The following is a 12,710-nucleotide window of genomic DNA, read 5'->3' as shown; positions in this document are numbered from 1 at the left end:
CAGCTGGCAGCTTACAGACTGTAATAGGATTGGGACTTATCCACATGGGTCACTGCAGGCAGAACCAGTGCGTGAGTGTTGTGTGAGTTTTAAAAGCCACAGCTTTCTTCTATTAAAGTTGGACATGATTGCTATTTACATGAAATACATTTACACTTTCCTGTTTGTTTGTTTGTTTGTTTGTTTTTAATGCCACCTGAGTCAGTTTTTCCACATAAAATCAGTGAACAAAAAAGTGTTTGAAATTTGATAATGCATTAATTATAATTTTTAAACATCACAACACAGATCTGGATGGATGCTCACAGTATGTGCACAGTGAAAGGATGTCTGTATGTGAAAATGATTGCACATCTGTGCATTTTTCATTTACATGTGTGTTGTTTGAACTTAATGGAAGTATTCAAAGTGCCAACAATGCTGAGCTAATAATTGAATCATTTATTTCAGCATGCATGACTTGGCAGTTCTTTTTTTCAAGGAAAATGTCTGACTATGCAGTCTAGTTATTTTATATTTTGCTTTAGAACTAGAGAAATTACTGATTGGATAATCATCCACTTATGCACTTATTTTTCAACACCTTTTCCACACTAATTCTTTAGAATGTTATTTTAGTAGTAGACAAATTTAAAAAAAATATGATGCTATTATTAATTTTATTAAGTACTATTTAATTTTCAGTGTCACAACATATTTTTGGTCTTTGTATTACAGCTGATGGTGGGTTCTGTATCTCCTACACAGACGAAGAGCTATGTACTGTCACACTGGTGATTAAAGTGTCAGAGGGCTTCCCCATCCTCTGTGGACCCCTGACATAACCGTCAGACAGGCTGTAAGCTGTTTTCAACCCACCCATGAAATTCATACAGCAAACACTCTCACAGAGTTGACACAGTGACCGTGACCTACATCATATTAATCCTCAACCATCAGCAGTTTGACACTCCACACCAAACGTCTTACAAAACACAGACATTTTGAATTTGATTTCAAATTATCTTATTTCAATCATTTCAGATGATACAGATATTTTACATTTCTTTTCTCTTTTTTTTTTTTTTTGTTTTGTTTTTTCAGATGTGGTTTTCTTAAGTGGTTGTTTTTGTCTTCAAACTTTTGTTGCAGTTACAGTGAATCACCAACTCTCAAACCCTCAATAAGGCAGTAATTACTTCAACAATCTTTCTGCTTTATAGTTTCAAAGATCTCTTTCTTCTTAACATTTCTTCATCTCAGTGACAAAAATGTACAACTTTGCATATGCACATTGCATAAGTGTGAATCACCATCCGTGTCAGAAGCAGCTCAGCAACAGGGTCTGAGGATTAATGCCACATGATGTGAGACCTTCACACACTGATGTGTGAAAGCCTAACAGGGTTAAAGGTTGTGTAACCGACGATTGAGACACAGTGACAGCTTTAACCAGGCCACAATCTAAAGACCTGTAATCCATCAGTCCCAGGTTTACCTGTATTACATCACTGATCTCGCCATTAAACTCTTGTCTCTGTTTGCATGAAAACTTAGGACAATCATAAACTCCCTCTGATCTGTTGCTGTGCAGAGCATGATTTCAGAGTAGAAAACCAGATTCTTTAATGGCATTTATACAGAACTCCCAGCATGTTTAACAAAGCTACAAAATAGTTTTTAAGAGTCTTTTTTAGGGACCAATAGAAAAAAAAGATTCTTCAGATTTTTATGGGTCAAGAATACAGGTACAGAGTTCTGATGACAATTAAAGGGGTCATATAACGAGCTCCGAAATTAACCTGGAAGCTCAAAACATCTCTGATATTACAGATGTCTTGCCAAAAATTCCTCAAGTAAAACAACCAGATTTCAAACTTTTTCTCAATCTTATTTAAAAGTGTAATGGTTGACCAAGATTTAGTATTCTGTTTTTAAAATGTTTTGTTTTCTTTCCATACTCAGTCCCCCCCCACACACACACTCTCTAACCACTTGTTTCTGCCGACATACTATCAGACCATTTACTTATTCATTTATTTATCAATAAAAGTGAGTTTATTGCCCCAGTGTGAAACTGCCATTATCATCATCATCATCATCATCATCATCACGTCGTGATGCTGTAGCTGCTGTGATGTTATTAAATTATTCCTTCCTTCATCTGGTGATAATGCAATCTCACTAACTGTTTTTCGTTAGTTCTCTATGAATGAGTGATGGCAGACTGACGACATCAGGCTTTTGCCAGGCTTTTCATTTTTATTAATTGTTTGATACAATTCAAAATTGTACTATATTGTTCTGACTCTCAACCAAGAATAAAACATACAATACTGTCCTGGACAGTATTTGCAAACGTCACAGTTTTTTTCATAATTTTTAAAAGAAGATTGGCTCACAAAGTTTCCCTGAAATAGGTCATGTCCTCACAAAACTAGGACTAAAAGGAAAGCAAGCCGCTGAGCCTGTGTAACAAATCTGATGTTTTAATTTCTGCCAGTGTGTGTATTGTAATCATTACTTTTGCTTTGTTTATTTGCAGCACCAGCTATATGAGCAACAGGGCCTGTAATTTTAACCTAAACTGCATCCCCTCTGAGCCTGCTGAACACTTAACACTTGTCCACAACGAGTCAGAAATTGCCAAAGAGAACATATTTTATTTATTCCTGTCCTTCCTGCTTTTTTCCTCCATCCGTTAAATTTTTCCACCATTATCTAGCAAGCTTGTGTGCCAGGAATGCTGTAAACACCGACTTTACTGCAAACCATATGTGTCAGCAGTGTTATAAGTTAGACAGTAAAGTGTTGTTTGTTGCCTTTGAAAATGCAGAGAGAGTGAGAGTCCTAAAGCAGCGCTCTGAAATGAAATCCCAAATGAGACATTTATGCAGTGATATAGGGAATATGAAGCTATAGTGAATGGATTAAACTGAGAGTCAAATAGTGAATAAACAGAGAAACAGAAAAAATGAAGAGGCTAAAACATCTGATCTTCAGTGCTATACAACACTGCAGCTTATAGTTACTAAAAGTTATAGAAAACAATTTTAAATGTCATGATTTTTACATTGTAACTCCAAAGTTAGAGTGTATCCTTACTTTACCGCGTATTACAGTGTACGGGATACCAACAAAATACCTTCTGTTTAACTACAGGTAAAAGAAATTTGCAACATTCAGCCTAGAGCTAAATTACAACATGAGTCCTTTTTAAATTACCCAGTGCATGCTGAATAATTACACAGTACAAAAAGGGCACCAGCAGACTTGGTCTAAGTATCTTCTCACAACAGCTATGTCATGAAAAGGAAGAAAACTACATGTAGCACTTAACTTTAGTTAAGTAAATAAGTAAATAAATAAAAACTAAATAATGAAAGTTAAAATAATATTGTAAAATAAAAAATGTAAAAATAAAATAATCATAAAAGCATGAACACAACCTATAAAAATATAAACTATTTTATAGTCATAGCTATAAAGACACATTGTGCTTCCCAGGATAAGATTAATGTTTTGGTCCCCAGCAGCAACATTTACAGCAAGTTTTACATCTTCCCTTGCACTTACGTGTATTTTAGGTGTCCAATAAGTGTTTTATTGATGCTTTGTATACACTGAATAATTACACAGGAATGTGTGGGCTGTAGCCTAAAGTGTTACCTTTCACTGTGCCACTACATTAGACAAACAGAGCAAGTATAAGTAGATTTACTCTCAGTGGTCCTCACCTGAGAGGAGTGTCATGCTCACGTAGGAAGTGTCATCTCTCTGACGTCCATATGTGCATTTCACAGAAGTCATAAGTCTGTGACGTTAGCGTTGCCCTAATTTACATTATTAGTGTTGCTCTGTTGCCCTTAAGCCCCCTGTGTACGTACATCATACACACAAGCCCTGAAAATAAGTTCAGGCTTTTCATTGCTTGGAGCCACATGTCCTTTAATTTCAGAGGAGCATTTTTGGTGCTGTCATAACAATCTAGTTGTGAGTCTACATTTATAATTGCCACACTGAACTGAGATACCAATCAAATTTGTTGAATCAAAAAAAATCTATTTTGTTTTCATTATTGTTTGATTTTTAGTGATGCTAGTTGTATAGGGCTGAGGATAGTGGTTAGACAGTTCACCACTGTGGTGCCAGGGGAAAAAATGTGGCACTATAAAAGTAAAAAATAATCTATAAGTAAAAAAAACAGCGAAAAGAGTCACCTATGTATTGATCTTTCAGGTGAATTTATTTACAGTCAATAGGCTGACAAATTTGGTTTTGGGGAACACAGACGATGCTTTTTTTAAAATTAGTCTCCTTCTTGCACAGACCACATCAGGGTATTTTACTTTTAGAAACAGCTTTATGAGGCTGTATGTTCTGTTCAACATTAAGTAATTTGCAGCAGGAATATTTTGGTTTCAAAATCAGAATAACCTTTTTTTAAATATATATTTTTAGAATTATATGTGAAAAGTAATTGGATTTTATTTGATGCAAAAGAGAAAGTTTACAGGGTTCAGACTGCAACTGTCTTGTCCTTAAGAGTTCTTTGTATTTTTGTGCATCCGTCTGGTTTGTCTGCTCTGTGGTCGGCCACAATGTAACGTCGCTGCAGTCTTTAGCAGATTCCTTCTCTGTGGGAACAATGTACAAAATCACTGAGTAAAATGTCAAACTTGACATAAATCGTTCTTTTGCAGCTTAGTTTAATAATTGTTGTGGCCCTGTTATGAATAAATCTGCTTTTCAGAGGCGTTTTGTTTTTGTTTTAACATCAAGACAAAAAACAACATGTCTGTGGTGGTTGTGGGAGCTGCTGTTTGTGGGCTTCTTCTGTCTCTAACTACTTATCTGAGAAAATGTTTTATGTCCTTTTTTTTTTTCTCGATTCACAATTTTAGATTTTAATAGTTCGTTTACTATATTTCTTGCTATAATGATAACATCATGGTTTTTAATCAATACTTTTTTTAAAATTAATTGCCTACACAGGCATTTGCTTGCAGAGCCTAACGTCAGTTTGGGACTGGCATGTGACTTTATAGCGTCATGTGACTTTCAGAAATTATAAATATCAGATCATCTAATCAAATCTCTTTCTTCTTGCACAGTTTCCTTCAAAGTGAGGATGTTTACAGTGAAATCTTTGGCTATTTTTGTTTATACTCATCGGATGGAGGAAATACATGTCTGATTTTAATACTGATCAGTTATAATAATAAATCTGTTTCATATAGTGATTTTTATTGTACTCAAAGACACTTGACTACTTTACAAATTTAAAAAAAAAAGTAAATTATGTTTAAAACATAGTAAAAAAGATGAAAAGCAAAAGAAGAACACCTATGCATAATAATAGCTGAATTTCAAGGGGCTCCAAATACTAAACTCTAAACACCATGCATTTTCATGCTGTAATTTGAAATTTACCTCACTGGGTGAGAGCATCATGATGAATGGATTAGGTAGGAGCTGTGTCCCTCATGTGGTGAATGTACCAAAATGCAGCCCAGTTAGTCCCTAGTCCTTCAATGGTCACACAGGGATAAAGCATGAGTATTAACTAAGCTGCTATTTCAGCAGACACTCCCACCCACATCACATTTATGTAACACACTGCAGCACAAGACATTTTGAGAGAACGTTGTTAGGAAGATGCAACTGAAAAGATGCAAGAAAAGGTGTATGATGTTTCACAAAAGCAAAGGTCACTAAAAGTATCCTTCTTGTCCACAACGCAGACACATTCACACACCTGTCACCTGTCCTACAGTGACACGTAGTCCAGCTCCCCAACTTATCAAGAACACCTTGCTGGTTCCCACGAAGCCTCCAATCACATCCCAGGAGAGCTGCAGAGGCCCCAGCCGGCTGCCATGTGGCGCCTGACAGAGAAGAGCAGAGGTGTCAAGAGCAGAGCAGAGTCAAACAGCTACAAAATCTTGTGAGATTTTCTCAGTTTTCCTTTTGTTCACCTGCCTGCCTGTAAGTCCGGTCAATCGAATCATGCTGACCACTCTGTTTCTCGCCTTCCTGGTGTCTTCTGTCAGTGCCACAGAGAAAGGTAAATTGATTTACTTTGTCTTGTTGTCGTGTTGGTTCTTCTCTCTGCTTTCAGTGTGGAGGATCAAACACAACATGATTTTCTTGTGCCATGCAATCAGCATGGCTCTGGGGATGGCAATCTGTCTGTGTTTCTGTGGGTCAGTCCACTACTTGACTGAAATATCTCAGCAAATGTTGAAGGAACAGCAATGCCAAATTTCGACAGACATTCATGGTTCTTTAGCTCCACTACACAAATTCACATTTCTCTCACAGTTTCAGTATTTCCAGTATTTTGATTTGTGATCAAATTGATGCAAAACAAATGACATTCCCATCAGCCTCAGCTGTTTTGTGTGTTGTGCTAAGCTAGTAAATGTTAACATGCTGACATGCTATGCTGAGATGGTGAACATATAAAGCATTACAGTATACATGCTAAACATTGGCATAACAGTGTTGTCATTCTGTCGAATTTTGTTTATATAACCCAATATCACAAATCACAAATTCTAATCATGTTAACATGCAACACACATTAGCATTTAGCTCAAATCAATGCTGTGTCCAAGAGCAGTCTGTAGACTTGTTGAGACAATGATTGGGCCTGTAAGCTACAAACCATGTTGAATTGTGTGTCTAGTGTGTCTCGTGTCATTCTTTCTCAGACAGTGCTATTCCCAGGCTGAATGATACCGAAGCTGTTGAGGCCTTCATCAACTCTGCTGAAGTAGTGGTCATCGGATTTCTGGAGGTCAGACAAGAAAATTACATGTAGACGAAAAAAAAGTCTCGAATAAGCTTCCAGACATCTTTTAACCCTCCTGTCGTGTTCACCTCCCGCCCCTTACTTTAGTGTTCCCGGTCAAAATTGACCGGTCTGTTTTAACTGCTCTTAAATTAGCACAAAAACCATTTTTCACCACCAAATTTTTGTTCAACATTCTTTAGCTGTGAATGGTGTCTCAAAGTAGTGCTTAACATGAATTTATAGAATTAGACATAAAATAACTGCAGTGAAAATACAAATAGGCACTGAAAATATATTACAAAATGAACATGTAATGTAAAATAAATGGAAAACCAAAGACCAAACTCAACATGAAGTTTGTGTGTGTGTGTGTGTGTGTGTGTGTGTGTGTGTGTGTGTGTGTGTGTGTGTGTGTGTGTGTGTGTGTGTGTGTGTGTGTGTGCATCTGAATTCATGCACATGAGTGGCATGTGACACTCAGGTCAGAGTGGGCCTTGCAAACATGGGCATCACAATGTGCTGGCGCCGTTGAATAAGAGGAGTCACCAAAGCTTTCCCCAGCTCTGTTAGGAAAAGTCTCGTCTTGAAACTCTTCCCCTGATTCCAGGTTGAGTCGATGGCTGTCCACACCACATACGCGTTGAAAGCAGACACATCAAGGATTTCTCTCCAGGTGTCCCCAAACACATGCTTCCCCTCCAGGTTTGTCAACTCCAGTATAATTCCCTCAATGGGAAAAAGAGTTGGAAGCTGGACTTGATGTCATCCACACGAGATGTCATCCATCTCGTTGTACATGTAAAAGATGTCCAATGACAATAAAAGACATTCTATTCTATTCTTCTATTCTATACCGTGTTGGCCCCGGCATCATCTTTATGATGTTTTCCACTCTTGTTCTACTTCCTCGGTCCTGGGGGGGATGAAGACCAGAGCAAGTGTCCACTCTTGGACTGGAATGTCTCCTCAGGTGCCTGTTCTTCAGGTGTCTCTACCTTTCCATCTGTTGACTGGTCAGTCTGGATCAAAATCTGTGTTGTCTTCCACTTCCGAGGCATCCTCCTCTATCTCTGGTTCAATTTCAGTGCCCTCTTCATCATGTCCAAAAACCTGGACCAGAACCTCTTCGACAGAGAACTGCTTGGTCAGTCGCCTACTCATTGTGCTCAGAGTAAAAGAAGTTCAAGGTAAACATCAAGCTATATATATGGGGTCTGTGTGAAGAAGATACATTGATTTGTCCGGAAGGTGTGGTTCACGTGGGGGATAGGCACAAAAGCGTGGGAAAGAGATCGGTTCACATAACAGACACCTGTCTAATCTGTGTGAAGATATGATCCATTGTTTCATCAGGAGGTTGGTTCACGTGGGAGGATCGGCACATAAGCGCGGGAAAGAGATGTGTACCCGCAAAAGACATTGTTCAGTCTGAAATGTGTGTGTGTGTGAGTGTGTGAGTGAGTGAGTGAGTGAGTGAGTGAGTTGGGGTAGTGTGTATGGGGATGTTTTCTGTCTGATGGATGAATATAGTCTGGATACCCATTCATTTCCTATGGCGGTCACTTTTGACCGGGAACACCACAGGTGTAACAAGGTTGATTAAAACACTAAAAATTCAATGAAAGAGGTGATCATCACTTTTATATGTTCAAGTGCATAGTGTGGAGGATATCATAAGGCCTTGAGGCAATCAGATGTAAAACACAATATTTATGAGTGTTTTAAGTTGTAAATCGGTCAGATTTGACCCGAACACGACAGGAGGGTTAAACAAGCCCACAGGCACTGTTTTATGGCTTAGTTTATTATGTCAACATGCATGCGGCACACCAGACATGATCAGACAAATTAGCTAAGAGTGAGACTATGAGAGCTCCAGAAATACAGCGTTTGTTTGCACCCTGGTCTCGGTGATGCTGCTGTCACGAATAGATTTCGAAGAAGGATATATTTCCTGTGGCCACACCTTTGGCAGCGCTGGTGCTGTGAGGACAGAGGGTGGCTGGCTGTCCCACAGAGGCGAGCCCTTTGGCCAGACTCAGTGTGTGGGGGAAGATGGCGGGCCACTTGACAGGAAATACATACGTATCTGAAGTCTTGTGGGATTGGCTCCATTGACCCTCTCATAAACAAGTGTACAGGCATGGAAAAGGTTCATGAGAGGAGAATGGAAGAGAGAGAGGGAGATCACATGAGGATAACACATAGTTTGACCGTGATGCCAAAGGCAAAAAGAGACCAAAATATTGGTGCTGTGACTCACTGGGAACGGATGCATATTACAGGCTGCAAAATGATAAAACGAATTGCCAGAGCTCATGCAATACTGTCTCGGAAATAGACATGATTCACCTTCCTTTGAGTCAGTCTCGTCTCTCTTCCAGGTTTACAGTATTATTATTTTTTTGTTTCTCCATCTCCACCTCTGTCTCTGCCACCTGCACTTCTTTTTCATTTTTTTCTTGAAAAAAAAAAAAAAAAGGTAACTGAAAAGTCTGTGGTGTTCCACCACACCTACTGGTGGTCTCTGAGGGTAAAGTTATTGTAAAATAAAGATAATATTCCCTAAGACTAAAATATGCCTGGCCCTAACCTAACCTGAAGGTGGGCTGTGATATAATTAACCAAATTCCAGGCATTTAAATGCATGACTAAGAATAAAAACGTTTTCATTAAATGATCAGTGGTGGCAGACATGTTAAGATCTTTTACTTAGGTAGTCAAAAGATAATCAAATAATCAGATAATCAAAAGTCTAGATTTTAAATAACGTATAAAATCTGCATATTGTTTTTTAAATAACGATATGCAAGTATTATCAGCAGAATGTATTTAAGGTATCAAAAGTACTAATTATACAGCAGAATGATTCAAATCATTGTTTGATTTTTATATATCATGTAATTGGATTATTAGTACTGATACATTAAAATGTAATTAATATATTCATATTACACCTGCTTGAGGAGCAGCTGACTTTAACTGCTTTATGTACAGCTTGGTAGTTTTAATGTAAACATATACATCATATTTATCACACCCTACCAGTGACTGAAGGTATATTTTTTCTCTATTTGAAAACGTAAGTACAATAAATTACAGTTTTGCCAAAGGAGATTATACATGATTTACAATGAAGATCCACAAATTTTGAGGACAAAGTGAATAAATGGTACTCACATTACGATAGAGTCTTCAATAATTAGAGAAAAACAACCTGTGGGGAAAAACTGAACTGAACATGATGAGATGAGACATGGTTAAACTATCTTTCTCTCTGTAACTCTGTATTTCACGTTGGTATTTCAGGGAGAGGAGCGTCATGGCTATAAGGAGCTTGTTGCAGCTGCAAAACGCATTGACTCAGTCCCTGTAGCCATTTGCACTGTGAAAGAGGTGTGGGCTGACTACAGCCTCTCCTCAGACACCATCACCCTCTTCAGAAAGGTGTTGTACGCCATCAGTTTCTTACATGGAACTTTTTTTTTTTTTCAATAAGAAATGTGACAGGACTATGATGTTTTATGATGATAATGATGTTGACGTGCGTCATGTGATCCAGGCAGATAACCACCAGGAGAATCTTGTTCTCTCAGAGGCTAAGAAATTAGACACTGACGGCCTTGTAAACTTCATCAGCATCAACGAGGTCCGATACATCACAGAATACAACCAAGTGGTAGGCTCACTTCCTGTCTTTATCACTGTCAGCTAAATCTACATTTTGACATACCCCATTAAGTATTCAGAGTTTTCCAAGAAAGATAATACAAGAACTGTAAGTAATTTGAAAATAATCCATTTCTCACTGTCAGCTCTTGTCAGGTGTGAGGCCTCTTAGAAAGGAGATCATGGGTGGTCCGTGGGAATATAATATCTCTAGTCTTAACCCTCACCCTTTTTATGTGCCATTTTATTTTTCCTAAGACAGCAGTGGGCCTGTTCAATTCAGAGGTGAAGGCACACCTCCTGCTGTTTGCCAACCGGGGAAGTAAAGAATATACTGAGCTCAAGGAGCGACTGGGAGCTCTGGCCCCTGAGTTCACAGGCAAGGTGAGAATGAACATGAACTTAATTCACACACAAAAAACAATAGTTTCAAATTAATTTGTGCGTTTTACAGGTTGGGTAAGTTCCCATAGGTGTATTTCATGAGAGTGAAAGCAGGGTTATGATGTGGTTTAGACAGGTCTGAAAGTTGATTTTTTTAGTAAAAAGACTTTCTTTGTAGTCTTTTAACTGAGCTCTGCAACTTTCAAACAAGAAATAGAAACAGTCACTTTACACAGATACACACATGGGTCCAGGTATATTAGTTGATAATTTATATATATGACTTGGAATTGTTCATATTTCAGCTGAGAAGAACAGTAATGGATATAAATATCAGTGAGTTCACTTGTTTGTTTTCCATCATTCTTCAACTACTATGGCCATGAAAAGGTTCTAAATTATGTTCTCTGTGGTGTTAAAAAGTTCTTATAAAATTCTTTAATTTAATTTGGCCAATACTGCAGAAACCCTGGGTATATTCTACCACAAACTAAACACAACCAAATGCTTTTTACAAGACTTAAGAAGTGGTTACATATCTGTGGATACTTTATTTAATCTATAATAAGTGAAATTAAGTCATAAAATCAAACCGAGTCTGTGTTCCAGTTCTTGTTCGTGCTGATTAACGGAGCAGTGAAGTCCAACTCCCGGTCACTCGGCTACTTTGGCATCAAGTCTCGAGACCTCCCACGAGTTGGCATCTACGATGGCGACTCAGACATGAAGTGGCTCCTTCCTGCAGGAGAGATTTCTACTGAAAGAGTACGGGAGTTTTGCCAGTCCTTCCTGCGAGGAGAACTGAAGGTGAGCAGTCATTATGATTTGTCTGATTAGACGTACATAACCTGGTAGCTACAACAGCTGCTTGGTATTTTCTTGTAGATTGACTTTAAAACAACTTAAAACAAAAAGAGTGGGTAGTGACACAGAGTCTGAAGCCATTCAGGCAGGCAGAAACAGCCAAGTTAGTGCCAGAACTGTTGAGTGGCTCTAAAACAGGCTGAATTTGGATTATACTATATTACATTCGCACATTGTTTCAGGTGAATTACTGACTCTTGCTCTGCAGCGGTGAAAAAAGCATTTTGATCATTTTTTTAAGCAAAGGTCGCAACAATTGTCAAATCTCTTTCAAATATCATGTTCAAGAAAATAATTAAAGAAACATCTTAATTTTTGGCCTGCCTTACCTAGATAAGTTTTTCCTTTTTAATTCACCTTGGGTTACTGATAACAACACCACTGCTTCTATACATACACTGACTGTCAAAATCACCAAGATCATCAGCAGTACAAGTAAATCTACAGTTTTCATGCTGTAGTTTTTTTTTTTTTTTTCCTTTGTCTCCAGCTTGGTCATAATTTTCCACAGATTTTCTTTGACTTCTTATCTGGCATCTTGCTTGAGAAGGAAAGGTTTTGACTGTAACTTCCCTTTGATGATCACTGGACTTTTAAACCTGTGTTACTTGATGAATATGGTTCATAAATTCTTTTTTTCTGTCTCTTCTGTCTGAATAAAGCTATATTTTTCTGAAACGGAAGAATTTGAAAGTCTGGACAAATAGAACTGAAGCAGAGTCTGAACAAATTCGAGAGCATCTCATAATGCACAAGTGTAGCAAAATCCTAATTTGAGACATTTCTTTGAATGTTCCTCTGAGGTAAACTTGATGTCTGTTTCATAAATTCCCTGGTTCTACATTGTCTGCTGTATTTCATTTCTCACACATTTACTTTTTTCAGGACGTGAAGCAGGCCGGAGCAGAAGCCAAAACAGAGCTCTAGGACTAACAGAACAAAAGTAAATGAATTATTATACATTAAATAAATAACAAAATGGAAAAACATCTGATGCAAGTTCTTCCTGCTGTGA

General features: G+C 37.9%; 1 protein-coding gene across 1 annotated transcript; it reads left to right on the top strand.

The window, feature by feature from the left end:
- The first annotated feature begins 5,904 nt into the window (after positions 1-5,904).
- On the top strand, positions 5,905-12,667 carry LOC121180966 (endoplasmic reticulum resident protein 27). The gene is made up of 7 exons (XM_041036682.1): positions 5,905-6,046; positions 6,696-6,781; positions 10,088-10,225; positions 10,341-10,457; positions 10,706-10,831; positions 11,441-11,638; positions 12,581-12,667. Exons 1-7 carry the CDS (start codon positions 5,989-5,991, stop codon positions 12,620-12,622), a joined length of 765 nt encoding a protein of 254 aa, XP_040892616.1. The 5' UTR covers positions 5,905-5,988; the 3' UTR covers positions 12,623-12,667.
- The last annotated feature ends 43 nt before the right edge of the window (positions 12,668-12,710 follow it).

The sequence above is a fragment of the Toxotes jaculatrix genome, chromosome 4 (assembly GCF_017976425.1).
Source record: "Toxotes jaculatrix isolate fToxJac2 chromosome 4, fToxJac2.pri, whole genome shotgun sequence".
NCBI classification, from domain to species: domain Eukaryota; kingdom Metazoa; phylum Chordata; class Actinopteri; family Toxotidae; genus Toxotes; species Toxotes jaculatrix.
This window is presented reverse-complemented; position numbering and strand designations above follow the sequence as displayed.

Bases quoted from the DNA above. Each gene is read 5' to 3' on its own strand.
- LOC121180966 (XM_041036682.1), top strand. From the start codon at position 5,989: ATGCTGACCACTCTGTTTCTCGCCTTCCTGGTGTCTTCTGTCAGTGCC. The intron at 6,782-10,087 runs GTCAGACAAGAA...TTGGTATTTCAG, and splicing joins TGGTCATCGGATTTCTGGAG to GGAGAGGAGCGTCATGGCTA. The intron at 11,639-12,580 runs GTGAGCAGTCAT...TACTTTTTTCAG, and splicing joins TCCTGCGAGGAGAACTGAAG to GACGTGAAGCAGGCCGGAGC.